The following is a 17,065-nucleotide window of genomic DNA, read 5'->3' as shown; positions in this document are numbered from 1 at the left end:
AGCTTGTTTTGTTTAACCCCTGCGCGTGCTGTAACCTCACCGTGGTGCAGGGGTGTAACATTCTCTTTGAGAATGGCCAATACAGCACAAATCCCCTTGTTTTCTTCGAGATACAATTAAAATTTTGAGTAAAAGTCAGTATCTATCTGTGATATTTGTATTTTTGCACAGTTCTTTACACTGTGTTTTTATTTAACTGTTGAATTTGTATATTGATGTTGGTCATCACTTTAGATTTGCGTTTACCATAGTTTGACACCCAATAGCCGATGTATTTTTCGTGCTGGGGTGTCGTTAAACATTCATTAATTCATTCATTTTGTTTAACGACATCACTAGAGCAATTGATTGTTTATTAATCATCAGCTATGTGATGTCAATCATATGGTAATTTTGACACAGTCATAGAAGGGAAACCCGCTACAGTTGTCAACTAGTAGAAAGGGATATTTTATATGCACCATCTCTAACAGACAGGATAGCACATATCACGGCCTTTGATATTCCAGTCACGGTGCATTGGCTAGAACGAAAAATAGCCCAATGGGCCCACCAACGTGGATCGATCCTAATAAGGACAAATAATTTTACGTTCACGTTCAGAGCAAGATGATGTAGCGCACGCCTGCATTGGGCGCAAGTTTTTTGCGTTTCCAAGACAGATACATTTGCATGTATGAATACGTTATATGGGAAGCTAAGCAGTTAATGTGCCAATATATTAGCTGAATTTACACAGTCTTCTTTCTGCCTTACAAAAATGTGTGTACACTATATTGGCAATTGATTGTTGAACAAGGTAGATATTATAATATTGGAAGATCGCAATGGAAATGTCAAATGTGTAATCGGAATATTGGTAACAGAAAGAAAAAGTTAAAAAGTTTGTTTTGTTTAACGACACCACAAGAACACATCGGTTTATTAAACATCGGCTATTGGATGTCAAACATTTGGCAATTTTGACGTTTAGTCTTAGAGAAGCAGCCCGCTACATTTTTTCCATTAGTAGCAAGGGATCTTTTATATGCACCATCCCACAGACAGGGTAGCACGTACGACGTCCTTTGATATACCAGTCATGGTGCATTGGCTGGAACTAGAAATAGCCCAACGGAGCCACCGACGGGGATTAATCCTAGACCTACCTCGCATCACACGAGCGCTTTACCACTGGGCTATGTCCCACTCATCCGCCCAAGACAGTTACATTTGCATGTATGAATACGTTATAGGGGAAGTCTTATTGACATTACTGAAAGCAGTAAACGTGCAGACATATTGGCCTAAGTAATAAAGAAAGAAATGTTTTATTTAACGACGCACTCAACACATTTTATTTACGGTTATATGGCGTCAGACATATGGCTAAGGACCACAGAGATGTTGAGAGGAAACCCGCTGTCGCAACTACATGGGCTACTCTTTCCGATTAGCAGCAAGGGATCTTTTATTTGCGCTTCCCACAGGCAGGATAGCACAAACCATGGCCTTTGTTGAACCAGTTATGGATCACTGGTCGGTGCAAGTGGTTTACACCTACCCAGTGAGCCTTGCGGAGCACTCACTCAGAGTTTGGAGTTGGTATCTGAATTAAAAATCTCATGCCTCGATTGGGATCCGAACCCAGTACCTACCAGCCTGTAGACCGATGGCCTAACCACGACGCCACCGAGGCCGGTACCCTAAGTAACAAAGCCTTGTTTCTGTCTTGCACGCATATGTTTACAATATATTTACAATAGCTTGTTGAACAAGGTAGATAGTATAGCATTGGAAGATCGCAATGGAAGTGTTAAATGTGTAATCGGAATATGTATAACAGAAAGAAAGAGACAAAGAAGTGTTTTATTTAACGACGCACTCAACACATTTTAATTACGGTTAAATGGCGTCGGACATATGTCTAAGAACCACAGATAATTAAAGAGGAAACCCGATTCCGCTACTCCGTGGGCTACGGACCAACTATATATGCACGACTTGGCAAATGTTATTGAATTGTATTCGAAATGTATGCCTAGGAGTTGGAAGCTTTAAAGCTAGTAAACTATTTTATCATATAATATCTTACATATTCAGTGCAGTCAAAATATGTGATATTTTTCAGATCACATACTTTAAGAATTTGATAACTTTGCAAATTATATGTAAATTAATCGAGGTCACGGCACTAGGTTTATTGACATTTAAGTAAACGTACTAGGGTGACACTCCATAATTGACGTATGCATTCATAGTCATCAAATAAAAACATTTCAATAGCAATTTTACACTGAAAGCTGTCCAGCGTTCAGAAAAAGAAAAAAAAATGTTATGAATTAGTTTATTTTGATGTAAGGACACCCACAATCACGTCATTTGAGTTTGATGTCATTTCCATTCAAAAAGACAAAGCGCCACATATTCGTACGTCATATGAATATCTAGTAATGGCGAACTGGAGTTAAAGTTGTATGCACAGTTTACACAAACTTATTATTCTTGAGATTACATGATAAAGAGATTATTATCCTCGTGTTTTTCGGTATCGTCAGTATCATATATTACGAATACAAATAATGTATACAATTTTTATTCCTAATATATGATATTGACGATACCGAAAAACACTCTAACCTCTAGATAACCTCTAGACTATATATCTACTCTATATAATGCTAAAGACACGTGTGTTTAATAAGAACAGGCCTCGCAGAATAATACAAATGTATTACCGGCCTCGGAGGATGTCGTGGTTAAGCTACTGGACATAAGGCTGGTAGGTACTGGGTTCGCATCCCGGTACCGGCTCCCATCCAGAGCAAAGTGTTAACGACTAAATGGGTAGGGCTAGGTGTACGACCGCTACACCGACTTCTCCCTCACCAAGGGGCGGGACGTACCCCAGTGGTAAAGCGCTCTCTTGATGCGCGGTCGGTTTCGGATCGATCACCGTCGGCTATTTCTGGTTCCAGCCAGTGCACCACGACTGGTATGTCAAAGGCCGTGGTATGTGCTATCCTGTCTGTGCGATGGTGCATATAAAAGATCCCCTGCTACTGATGGGAAATATAGCGGGTTTCCTCTCTATGACTGTCAAAATTACCATATGTTTGACTTCCAATATGTGCTCTAGTGGTGTCGTTAAACAAAACAAACTTCTTCTTCTCTCACTAACCACGAACTCACTGCCATGGACAGACAACCCACATAACTGAGGTATGTGTCAGGACAGCGTGCTTGAACTTTAATTGGATATAAGAACGAAAATAAGTATAAACAACAACAACGACAACAACAACAAACAATGCTTTTGTGTTCAAAAAACGTGCTCTGACATTAAATGTCAGGCGTGGATATAGGATTTATTCTAGGGAAGGGTTCTCTTATTTAAAAAGAAGAACCTATGCTATTTTAAAGCAAACAAACATTCACGGTCTACTGGATATCCCAGGTGCTCTGACGTTCGGGGAGGAGTGCGTACCCCAGAAAAACTACCCCTTGGATCCGCGCTTGCGTGTTATCCCAGGAAGCCGAGTTAGTGCTCGGCAGAACGTCTATAAATCTTAAATTGACTATGTACACAACAGTAAAATATCAATGTCATTAGGACCTTTGTCGTCATGTAATACCGTATAGCCTCAAGGCTTATTAATCAAGCATCATCATTGTTCCTAAATGTCACATATGTGTTTAGCATGTAACAGATGGGTGTAATTACGTCAGCGCATGTTTTTGTTTGGGATATTTTTTTTATGCACTTTTCACATGCTTAATTTTGTTCCTTTTTTGTGGAACACAAGACATCGGTATATTTTATAACTTGTTTTGTTTTTGTGTTTTTGATGGGGGTGTTTTGGTGTTGTTTATTATTGTTTTTTGTATGTTTTTGTTTGGGGGTTTTTTTTTTTTTTTTTTTGTGGGGGGGGGGGTATTTGTTTGGGTTTTTTTTTGGGGGGGTTTGTTTTGGGGTTTTTTTTGGCGTGTGTGTGTGGTTGTAGATTTTCATCTCTTTCTCTCTATCTATCTCTATGTCTCTCTCTCTCTCTCTCTCTCTCTCTCTCTCTCTCTCTCTCTCTCTCTCTCTCTCTCTCTCTCTCTCTCTCTCTCTCTCTCTTTCTCTCTGTATTTCTTTCTTTGGGCGAGACGTAGTCCAGTGGTAAAGCGCTTGCTTGAAGCGCGGTCGATCCTCGTCAGTGGGCCCATTGCGCTCATTCTCGTTCCAGCCAGTGCACCACAACAGGTACATCAAATGCCGTGGTATGTGATGTCCTGTATATGGGATGGTGCATATAAAAGATCCTTTGCTGCTAATCGAAAAGAGTAGCCCATGAAGTGGCGGTAGCGGGTTTCCTCCTTCAATATCTGTGTGGTCCTTAACCACATGTCCGACGCCATATAACCGTAAATACAATGTGTTGCGTGCGTCGTTAAATAAACCATTTCCTTCTTGTATTTCTATCCCTCTCTCTACGATCTTATGACGATTTGATCGACTACTATAATCATTAAAAGCAACACAAAAAAATTACTACATGTATAGTGGAGAACTTTATAGATGACACCATTTTTCCAAATAACGTACATCAAATAAATTAACACAATATATGAATTAATAACTGACCGTAATGCCTTATAAAACACTATCACGATTTTGCTGCATGAGATATATTATCTATAAATCAGCTTGATGTTTGTGTTATCATGTCTGTCACATATCACATTACACAATAATTATTACTTAAACTAACTGTTCATCTCATGTTTCAGCTACGTGATATTTTATAATGCAGTGGATGTAGTGTGCGGCACGTGTTTTATATAATCGAAAACCACGGGGTTTGTCGTGTGGATATCAGTATATCGAACTAGCTCGTGTACTTTACCGTTACCAGGAATTTTCTCTCAACGGCTGATCGCGTAAATAGTATCTCGATTTCGTATCTACACTGAAACGCTTTCGCTACATTAGTAACTAAAGTGAGTTTATTGTTTTCGATGGTAACAGAAATAATGTCATTGTGCCAGACCCATTAATGACCCCAACTCCAAATGCATTTTATACCCAGGTATATTTTGTTAACTCTAAAAAAAAAATTTTTTTTAAACAACAACAAAAACATTTCAGCTCGAAAGCGTGCAGCCTAATTTTCTAATTACTTATTTCCTGCGGTAGCCATTCACTTTAAGCACGTTTCTTATCTGGGGCTTATTTCATTAAACTCTCGCAACTTTGCGATCTCGCAGTGCAATGCTAAAAGACTTACAAAGAGGATGCGTTGTTGTCTAGCAGAGCCTAAGAGACCTTTGTGAATTAGGTCCCTGGAGTCTAAACAAAATCTTCTTTTATTGTTTGTTGTGTGTTTTGTTTATTTATTTTTAATTTTTAATTTTTTTTTTTTTTTTTTTTTTTTTTTTTTTTGGGGGGGGCGGATGTAGCTCATTCGGTAGAGCGCTGAACTGAAGTGTCATAATTACGTCGCATGATTGAGCGTCCACGACTTTTCGTGCTTATATCCAATTAAGGTTCAAGCACGCTGTCCTGGGCACACACACCTCAGCTATCTGGGCTGTCTGTCCAGCACAGTGGGTTAGTTGTTAATTGACTCGTGGTGTCTTTCCTACGGGCCTGAAATATTATTTGCTGCTGTGTCCATTAGTCAGGCGGATAACGACATAAAAAAGACAGAATTGGGCATTTAGTGGTAGAATTGTGACACTTTGCATGCACATATTACTTGGGTACCTGAAGATTTTCCGATACAGTGCCAATTGAACAACGTCCCCTAGTGGCCTACAGCGCCCTCCCTCCCCCCCCCCCCCGCCCCCCCCCCAACCCCACCCCCCACCCCCACCCCAAGGTTGACCAGATGTATTTATACATATTTAAGAGGTTTTCACCATATATTCAATAGTATTTGTCCTAAATTACCTGTAGGTTCCCAGTCTGGAGATCGTTGCAGTAAGACGGTCTGTTGTATCTGTGTCATTATACATTCTCAGGTGTGTGTGTGTGTGTGTGTGTGTGTGTGTGTGTGTGTGTGTGTGTGTGTGTAAGGAGGGGGGAGGTATCGATCTTTTATATGCACTTTCCCACAGAAAGGCAAGCACATAATACGGCCTTCGACACGTTGTGGTGCACTGGTTGGAACGAGAAAAACATGTGTGTCTTTGAAAGTGTGTTATTAATTTACGTTTGTAAACTACCATCTTCAATCGACTTGGTCAGCTTTAGGCAAAATCTACTATTTACCGTTAATAAAAGAAACAGAAAATATTTAAAGAAACATAATTGGAATGGTTGTTGACTAAGTGCAAAAAAAAAGGCTAACATTAAAATATTTTGCGTAGGTTACACATATTTCTTTGTATGTGTCTGGAAATATGCGGCAATTAATCAAATAGTCGGCTGTATATGGAGCTGTCTTTGAATGACGCTATAGAATATTGCCATTGGTGTTTCTAAGTGTCCTTGAAAGGCGCTATAAAATATTGCCATTAGTGTTTCTAGGTAAGTCGATCGTAAGTAAGTCGGTGTCTACTTATAGATATTAGTATTACACTTATCATTTAATAAAGGGCACTTTTAAAAGTCGGTGATTCCTTTTGATATTTAATAACTACAAGAAATGTATATATTTATTATATACATAGCAATGAAATATATAGATCTACGGAAACCATAAAAGTGATATCCGGTGAAAAGTCATATTTTCACTCTATTTTAGCTACAGAGAAAATATAGAAATCGTATTTACTTTTTAGTAAAAGTGCATGATTAAATTAACTCCCTTTGTCTCGTTTCTTCGTATTAAAATTTGATGATTACCAATGCATCTGATCGTATTTGAAAAATAAAATAAAATGTAATTTAAACAACTGTACCTGTAAAAAAAGGGATACGAAGTGCAATTACGATAAAATATCTAAAACGAATTGAAAACGTAGCTAAATAATGATAACACAATGTAGTGTCATCGAGTGTAAGTGTAAGAATTTAACGGCGTTCGACTCGTTTTGTTTTTGTGGGAGTTTTTGGAGGATCGCTTTGTCAGGTACGTTTGCACCGCAGTATTGTTAAATATATGTTAATAAAGATAAATTTTATTCAAATTTCTTTTTAAAAGTCTATGGTCAAGTTCATTTTCTTGCGAAGTTCCATAGGAAGAAATATATCATGACGTTACGTGTTTTCGATAGGATAAGCCAAAGATATTACCAAAAACCGATCGATATTGTCAAAAATAATTATTAGGAAATATGTATATAATAAATAGACCATTTCATGGTGTTTTTTTCTGAATACGATTTTTATGTCAACTCGTGATGTGTGAAAACCATATTTACACTCACTGCTTCGCAATTCGTGAAAATATGATTTCCACAAATCACTCGTTGACATAAAAATCGTATTCGAAAAAAAACATGAAATAGCCTCTCTCTCTCTCTCTCTCTCTCTCTCTCTCTCTCTCTCTCTCTCTCTCTCTCTATATATATATATATATATATATATATATATATATATATATATATATTTATGCATGTGTGTATGTGTCTCTGTGTGTGTACGTGTGTGTGTACGTGTGTGTGTGTGTGCGTGTGTGTGTGTGTTACAGTTAATCTGTATAATCAGGTAACCTGTATATTACTTGAATTTTTCAGGTAATATTGTCTATTACTTGATTCACTCAATTAATGTGCATATTACCTAAATAAAAAATCAGGTATCTACATACTACCTGAAATATAGCCCACCATTTTATACAGGCTGCCTGAAACAGAAATATAATACATCAAAATGAATGAATGAATTAATGTTTAACGACACCCCAGCACAAAAATACGTATCGGCTATTGGGTGTCACAAAAGAGACTATTTATTTCTTCCTGGTGTAATTATATCTTCGATTTACATTTTCATTGTCACATAATTTCCATAGACAAGATTACCGGTGTGTGGAAACGATGTGATAATGAACAGACAGACAGACAGACAGACAAATTGTTTTTTAAAGTCTCACCTCGGTTAAAACATAAAGCATCACTAAAAACAATAAAATCTAAAATAGCACTGAGCCACTCCAGACTATAAAATAATAATAGACATATAAAATATACAAATATTACATTAAAACGTTTAACATGAAATAAAATAAAATCTATACAATCTGTATTTATATATACAAAAATACAATTTATATATAGCACTTAAACATTAATTTGATCAGTGTACCTCATGCCCAATTTATATATAAATATATATATATATATATATATATATATATATATATATATATATATATATATATATATATATATATATATATATATATATATATTTATCGTATAATATCTTACATTTTCAGTGCAATCAAAGTATGTGATATTTTTCAGATCACATACTTTAAGAATTTGATAACTTTGCAAATTAGATGTAAATTAATCGAGGTCACGGCACTAGGTTTATTGACATTTAAGCAAACGTACTTGGGTGACACTCTATAATTGACGTATGCATTCATAGTCATCGAATAAAAACATTTCAATGGCAATTTGACACTGAAAGCTGTCCAGCGTTCAGAAAACAAAAAACGGTAAGCCCTAGTTTGTTTTGATGTAAGGACATCCAGAATGACGTCATTTGACTTTGACGTCATTTTCATTCAAAAATACACCGCGCCACATATTCTTAGGTTAATACCCCTCGTGTATTTCGGTATCGTCAATATCATATATTAGGAATAAAAATAATGTATTATGCTCGCCAGAGGCTCGCATAATACAATTTTTATTCCTAATATATGATATTGATGATACCGAAAAACACTCTGGTAATAACCTATATATATATATATATATATATATATATATATATATATATATATATATGTGTATATATGTATGTGTGTATGTGTGTGTGTGTGTGTGTGTGTGTGCGTGTGTGTGTGTATCTGTCTCTCTGATGACTGTGTCTGTCTCTGTCTCTACAAATAAAACCTTTCTAGAAATATATATATATACACACGTATATTTCTATAAATAGATAGAGACACAGAGAGAGAGAGAGAGAGAGAGAGAGAGAGAGAGAGAGAGAGAGAGAGAGAGAGAGAGAGAGAGAGAGAGAGAGAGAGAGAGAGAGAGAGAGAGACAGACATTGGCTCGTTAGAAAGGGCATCTTCAGTTAATATGAATGCGTTTGTGTATATATCACAGTGTACGAACGGAAGTGTACACTAAATGACTAGCTACGGTTTTCTGTAGCGCTAGCTGCACTGATAACGATTATTATATGAGCCTTGAGGCCCGTCGGAGCATTTTTTAAAGTAGGGTGGATTAATGATCAGAGTCGTTGTTAAGCATGGCACGAGATGTGTAGGGGAGTGCGGGGGTATGCTCCCCCGGGATGGCTTTAAACGCCTTTTCTTGGCATCTGAATCGCAAAATTAGCCATTTTTAAACAATAATTTTAAAACTATTTTGAGCATTATTTAGTATTATTACAACCAGAATGGGTTTTCCCCTTTAGCATCTTGATAGCAAAATCACCCATTTTCAGACAGAGATCACTTCCTCTTTTGGAGTTGTATAACCCAACTATTATTATTTAGAAGAGTGCAAACTCGTTACTTCTAGATCTCAATCACTAAATGGTGAATTTTAGCGTTGGTGGGAGAACGGGGAGGGGGGGAGGGGCCCAGGAAAAAGCCATAGAATCAACTTTGATTCGTATATAAGTATGACTATCATATATTTTATTGTAATTTGACTTTGATAAAAAAAATTAAAGGGCACTATTCCAGGGACGGATCTGTCTAGGTAGGCAGAAAAAAGAAAAAAAAGAAAAAGAAAAACGATACAAAGGGGCACTTATAAGCACTTGTATACACTTGTAAATTAAAACTTTAAAAGGCACAATTCTAGGGACGGCTCGGCCTAGGTAGGGCATTTATACATAAAAACGATACAAAGGAGCACTTGAAAATTATAACTTTAAAGGCCACTATTCTAGGGACGGTTCTGTCTAGGTCTAGAAGTTATACATAAAAAACAATACAAAGGGGCATTTGTAAATTATAACTTTAATTGGAACTATTGTAGGGACGGCTCTGTCTAGGTATGCAGTTATACATTTTTTAAAAAAACGATACAAAGGGGAATTTGTAAATTATAGCTGTAACAGGCACTATTCTAGAGACAGCTGTCTAGGTCGGGCAGATATACATAAAAAGTACAGAGGCTATTGGTCATTAGTAATTTTGAAAATCTATACAATTTCAAAGCAAAAACTATTAGGCTATCTTTATGCAACTTTGACCAGCGCTCGCTCGATGCGCGGTCGGTGTGGGATCGATCCCCGTCAGTAGGCCCATTGGGCTATTTCTCGTTCAAGCCAGTGCACCACGACTGGTATATCAAAGGCCGTGGTATGTACTACCCTGTCTGTGGGATGGTGCATATAAAAGATCCCTTGTTGCTAATCAAAAATAGTAGCCCATGAAGTGGCGACAGCGGATTTCCTCTCTCAATATCTGTGTGGTCCTTAACCATATGTCTGACGCCATATAACCGTAAATAAAATGTGTTGAGTGCGTCGTTAAATAAAACATTCTTTCTTTCTTTCTTTCCTTACTTGCGTTTGACAATGTGGTGAACCCCACTGAGCCTTCGTAACACAGAAACACAGCTGCAAACTTGCGCATACACGCACAACTTAAAAATGCTTACGTGCAAAACCATTTTTATACAAACGAAAAGGGCACTTGAATATTTTGAGGGCACTTGAAATGTTTTGCCTCCCCCCCACCCCCACCGGATCCGCCTCTGACTAATATCACATCCATTGATTAGATCCGACACTACATTGCATTATTATCACTATTGTCCTTAACCATATGTCTGACGCCATATAACCGTAAATAAACTGTGTTGAGTGCGTCGTTAAATAAAACTTTTCCTTCGTTTATTATCACTATTGATGGGACGAAAAAAGTAAGTCGGAGATTGGTGAGTTGTTATTTAAATAAATAACTAGTACTGCATAGTTACAGATAAAGCTCAGTACTCCGTACACAGATATTCTTATCAAAGCACTATTTGCACTACTTGCATAATTAATAAGGAGCGTTTAAACGATGGTTTGAATTGACGTTCCACGCAGATGAGCTCTTGGCCCGCTGATGGACGTTTAGCCAATTATTATTATTATTACCATCATTGTTTAGAAATACTATTTACATGGCCGATCAGGTAACAGGTATGGGTACTGTACTTTGCAACCAAATTGATGGGTTTTACTAATGTGAAACAAAGTACAGAAAAATGAACCAGACAAACGTCGTTTGTTCTGGATCGCTGGACACGTTCCAGAAGCATGCTTTCGATGAAAGTATCACAATATTGAATGGCATTGAAAAGAAATCCTTTTCTCACTTCTATTTTGTTGGAATCAGAACTGATCGGTTTGGGATCGATCCCCGTCAGTGGGCCCATTGGGCTATTTCTAGCTCCAGCCACTGCACCACGACTGGTACAGCATCAACGGCCATGGTATGTGCTATATTGTCTATGGGATGGTGCATATAAAAGATCCTTTGCTGCTAATCGAAAAGAGTAGCCCATGAAGTGGCGACAGCGGGTTTCCTCCCTCAATATCTGTGTGGTCCTCAACCATATGTCCGACGCCATATAAGCGTAAAATAAAATGTGTTGAGTGCATCATTAAATAAAACATTTCCTTCCTTCTCTTACTGGCTGTGCAGGAATAGAATAGATCAGGGGCCAAATTCACAAAGCTCGCTTAGGCTCTGCCAGACAACAAAGCATCCTCTTTGCAAGTCTTTTAGCATTGCACTGCGAGATCGCAAAGTTACGAGAGTTTAGTCATTTAGGCCCTGATGTTTAACGACACTTCAACACTCAAAAAAAAATCGGCTATTGGATGACAAAACTATGGCTGGCTGTGTGGGAAGCCTTGTGCCGTGCTCGCATCGGCCACACACATCTGACGCATTCGTTTATTTTGAACATTGTCAGTGCCACATTTTGGGTGAGTGTGATCAATTGAATCCGACCAGAAAAGCTATATTAGAAATGTGACCTAGAATCTTTTAAATTCCACCTAGATTTAATTTTAAATTAAAAAAAAAAACCATTTTGATTTCTATACAGTTTTAAATGATACTCATCTTCATTTTTATATTGTGTTGTATTTTTTTCACAGCTCTTTACACTGTTGTTGTTTGTTTTGTTTGTTTTTTTGTGTGTGTGTGTGTGTGTGTGTGGGGGGGGGTTGTTTTTGTTTTTGTTTTTTTTGTTTTGTTTTTTTAAGCTTTAATCTAAATAATCATATTTATAGAATTATGTTTGTTTGACACCCAATAGCTGACGTGTATTTTTGTGCTGGGGCGTGGTTAAACATTCAGGCTTTCATGTTTGAAGCAATGGGTGGAACGAGAAATAGCTCAATGGTACCACCGACGGGGATCGATCCTAGACCGACCGCTTATCATTCGAGCGCTTTGCCACTGGGCTACAACAGTGTGTTGGATACCAAAATAGCGCTAGTTCAAAATGCGTTGTGCTGTTCTTAAATAATGATGCCTTTCTCAAGGGCGTATCCAAGGGTGGGGACCAGGGGGTCCTGTCCCTCCCCCTAAAAAATAAACGTGCCCCCTTTTTAACAATTTATTTACAATTTTCATTGAAGTGCCCATTTCAGGGAGTTGTTCTATGTGCCCTTTGTCCTTGGTCCCCTCCCTAAAATGTTTCCTGGGTCCGGCCTTGTTTTTTTCCTGTAGCGGTCAAACTTCAATCGCAGCATAGCCAGGGGAAGGCACTGCCGAGTCACACGATAATTGGAGGGACAAACTCTGTATTTCCACAAAACGCGGGGACAGATGAAACATGAATGAATCGCGGGATTAATGAACGAAAAAAAGAAAGAAATGTTTTATTTAACGACGCACTCAACACATTTTATTTACGGTTATATGGCGTCAGACATATGGTTAAGGACCACACAGATTTTGAGAGGAAAACGGCTGTCGCCACTTCATGGCCTACTCTTTCCGATTAGCAGCAAGGGATATTTTATTTGCGCTTCCCACAGGCAGGATAGCACAAACCATGGCCTTTGTTGAATCAGTTATGGATCACTGGTCGGTGCAAGTGGTTTACGCCTACCCATTGAGCCTTGCGGAGCACTCACTCACGGTTTGGAGTCGGTATCTGTTGACCGATGGCCTAACCACGACGCCACCGAGGCCGGTCTTAATGAACGAAATCAACTTTATCGTGATTACAAAGACAAGTTTATAATTTGAACAGAACATAACAGAAATTTATTACACTCAGGGTCATCGTTCGATGGCATTTGAGGAATACATACATACATATATATAACAGCATCAAGATGACAGGGTTTGAAAAACAATTAATAAATTGTAAATAATGAAAGTCTTAGAAGGAACAAAAATGTTTGTTGATAACAGTTATAAATCAACACAGGTTTCTAAGGGTGTCAATAGTTTTACAATTGAAAATCAGCTTAAATTTGTTTACATTTGTCTTTAAAATAATATGGAATAATGTGAATATACTTATATCTATCTTCTGTACATTTTGTACACAAATAAGTAGGAACGTGGGAACAAATTAAATTTTACATACGCAGTAATGGGTGGGTGGGTAGATGAATAAATTAATGAATAAATGGATGAGTGGGTGAATAAATAGATAGATGGATGAACGGATGGATGGATGGATGGATGGATGGATGGAATGAATAAATAAATGAATGAATGAATGGATGAATGGATGAATGGCTGAGTGAGTGAGTGAGTGAGTGAGTGAGTGAGTGAGAGTGGGTTTTGGGTGGATGGATGGATGGATGGATGATCAATGAACGAACGTTTAACAATATACCAGCATGACAAAACCAGCACCGTGACTACTGGGTGTCAACAATGTTATTTGAATAAGACATAAGTATAACAAAACAAAAGAGAAAAAAACACACCTTGTAAGCATAGTCATAAGAGACGATCAGACGAATTAATGATTAACCAACTCTCTCTCTCTCTCTCTCTCTCTCTCTCTCTCTCTCTCTCTCTCTCTCTCTCTCTCTCTCTCTCTCTCTCTCTCTCTCTCTCTCTCTCTCCCTCCCTCTGTGTGTGTGTCTATATATATTATAATTGTGTTTAATTGTTTCATTTACAGAGTACTAAATATACAGTAAGGAAGTGAACTCCAGTCAGTTGCAGCTGCCAATCGGCATTACCGATCGATCGAACGTTTTCAATGGCCATTCCTTGCGGTACAGCCAACGAATCGGCCTATTCAGCAAACGCTAGGTGCTATGGTCAAAGCGCGGTGCGGTTCTTTTTCATGGAAAACTTTATCATGCGCACCAGCAACAGCACTTACAGCCAACGGCAGTACAACATCAGCATGTTGGAGACGGTGGTGTGGTGCATGCAGCTGTACCTCGTGCCTTGCATCGTCGTCGTCGGCGTGTCCGCCGGAGTGACTTGTTTCGTGGTGTTCCTTCGCACGCGACTCCGGAAGAAATTCTTCACCCATTTTCTCGTCTGTGTCTGTTTCGGAAGTTGTGGATTCCTCTCCGTGGTGTTCCTCACGTGGATGAGCGGCCAGGGACTGAACGTGTACTCCGCCCCGGGTCTGTGCCAGATGTATGCCTTCTGCAACCACTTCTTCCCCTTCCTGACGGTGTGGACAAGCGTGCTCGGAGCGTACCTCATTCTATGGGATTCCATTAAGCCGAGGAGTTTGACTTGGATGGACAGCGCTGGAAAGGCGAAGCTCATCGTCATCAGCATGGCTCTGTTCGGCTTCACCATCTATTCGTACAAGACGTGGACGCACTACGGAGCTCACCACATCAACCACGACCAGCTGATCTGTAAGGTGATTCCGGAGAACGAGGCCATGATGGGCATCATGAATATTCTGGATATTGTGTTCCTCACGGTCGTACCTTCGGTCCTGTTCTTGGTCTTCGACATCATCCTCGTGGGCACCAAGCTGTACGGACGCGGAAAGGTAAGGCTGCAGAACTGTTCCCCGCGGCACCGGGAGGTGCTCAAGATGGTCGTGGCTCACTCGGTCTGTTTCCACCTGCTGGTGACTCCCCGAGGCATATCCATGCTCGAGTTCATAATCAATCAACGAGCGTATGATCGCAGGCCGACGGTGGAAGAGATCCTTTCAATTAACCTTTTCCAGTTCTTTTTCTATGCATACTTCGCCGTTTTGGCGGTTTTTCCAATCATTATCTCGGAAAAGTTTAGGTATTACCTTTTTTCCTTGTTTGGCTTTCGACTGCGGAGGACACCTTCATACTCTGTGCGAACTCGTCAGCTGCCGTTGTTTTTGTAAAATGTGTGTTTGTGTGTATTGCAACATCACAGAAGCCCTTTTTGTATTTATGTATGTATCTATGTTGTCCAGATCATTTCGAACTTCTGACAAATGAAATGTCCATTATGTGCTAAGTATTGTGGGCTGTTCCACGTATGGGCAATGGAGTGAGAGAGGCAAATGTTATTTCTGTTTTAAATTTTACACTATCATTAAGTATACTAAGGCCAAAAACGTTTAGCAATCTGAAACTGCTGCATTGTACTTTAAAAATAAGCTATATTCAATGAGGTGACAGTTACGCGTTGATTTTGTATAGAAATTCACATGTTATACTGGCAAATAATGATTAGTTAAATCCAGTGTCTGGTGTTACTTTGAAAGTCATGCATTTTCTGTTAATTAAATACATTTTCTAAATTGCTAAACTTGTTTGCCTTAGTATATGGTATCAGTACCTCTCACGTCGTCCTGTTGTACCCTTTCTGGGAAAAGCCTAACTGTATACTGCCAAACTATTTTCAGTGCCTATGTTTGTAAACAACAAAGTGTTGGAGCTAATTTATAAAAATAAACGCTTGTTGTGGGGTTTTTTTCGTGACTGAATTAATTTTACTTACTGTTATTAATGTACAATTTTAAACCATTGTGGAAATGTTGGGGTCATTGTCGATTCGGTTCAGTCGCTCTGCGTTAAACAGAATCGCTATACTAGTATGTCGCTCAGTTTTATGCAAAGTATTTTAAATAGTGTTGGGAATCGGTTGTAATTTCACCATCGATAATCGGTAATAATCGATTGTCACCAACCGATCAATTTTAGATTTCACAATCGGTTAGAATTAAATGAACTTAAAAAGGAATTTAATTACAAGGACCAAGCAGCTATTAGTGTGTTCACCAGAATAGACCCTACAAATCGCTAGTTGTACCTGTAATAACTACATTCCCGACTTTGCTTCAACTTTTAATATGTTGTCGTCTAACACAGGGCTCGAACTTAACGGCGGCACCGACGGCAATTGTCGTCATTGAGATATCAATTGCCGTAGGTAGAGAGCTGCTCAACAATGGCGAAATGTATACACCTGCTGGTGTACGTTATCTGCCAATATTTAACATTTGCACATTTAAAAGATTTCTACAATTAACAAGATAGCCTTTCAGTCAAGTTTATTTTCTGCAAATGTCACTTTAAAAAAATTTACCATAGGCAGGCTCAAAATTGCCGTCGGTGGACTGTTTCACCCTTTGCAGTTCTTTTAAAAATTGCCGTGGGAGACAAATTCTTACGTTCGAGCCGTGCTAACAGATACTTTTTAACGACCCACATATCAAATATATTTTTCTTCATAAAATATTAGTGGCTGTATATTAAACGTGTTTCTGATCGTTCTAATATTTTTACTAGGTTAAATTTCAGTTTATTTCGTAAAAAAAAAAAATGTTCGTACGTACGAAATTATTTGAAGACATAATCCAGTTTCGTCTTCTTACAAATATTAAGACGACCAGAAACACACTGAATGTACTGACACTGATATTCTAAACAAGAAAATATATTTAATATGTAAGTTTAATCGTAGAAATATTTTATTAGTCGGAAACATCTTACAGGGGCAGGCTGGCTTTTGCCCGAATTAAACGAAAATGCCCGAATCTGGATAACAACATTTATTCATATTAGCATTACTTCCAAAAAGCT

General features: G+C 38.4%; 1 protein-coding gene across 1 annotated transcript; it reads left to right on the top strand.

Annotated features, from left to right (window-relative positions):
• The first annotated feature begins 14,280 nt into the window (after positions 1-14,280).
• Positions 14,281-15,378, top strand: LOC121369884. Its single transcript, XM_041494962.1, has one exon. It carries the CDS (start codon positions 14,281-14,283, stop codon positions 15,376-15,378), a length of 1,098 nt encoding a protein of 365 aa, XP_041350896.1.
• The last annotated feature ends 1,687 nt before the right edge of the window (positions 15,379-17,065 follow it).

This window comes from Gigantopelta aegis, chromosome 4 (assembly GCF_016097555.1).
Source record: "Gigantopelta aegis isolate Gae_Host chromosome 4, Gae_host_genome, whole genome shotgun sequence".
Taxonomy (NCBI): domain Eukaryota; kingdom Metazoa; phylum Mollusca; class Gastropoda; order Neomphalida; family Peltospiridae; genus Gigantopelta; species Gigantopelta aegis.
Note: the sequence above shows the minus strand (reverse complement) of the source record. Positions and strands in the feature narration are given on the sequence as shown.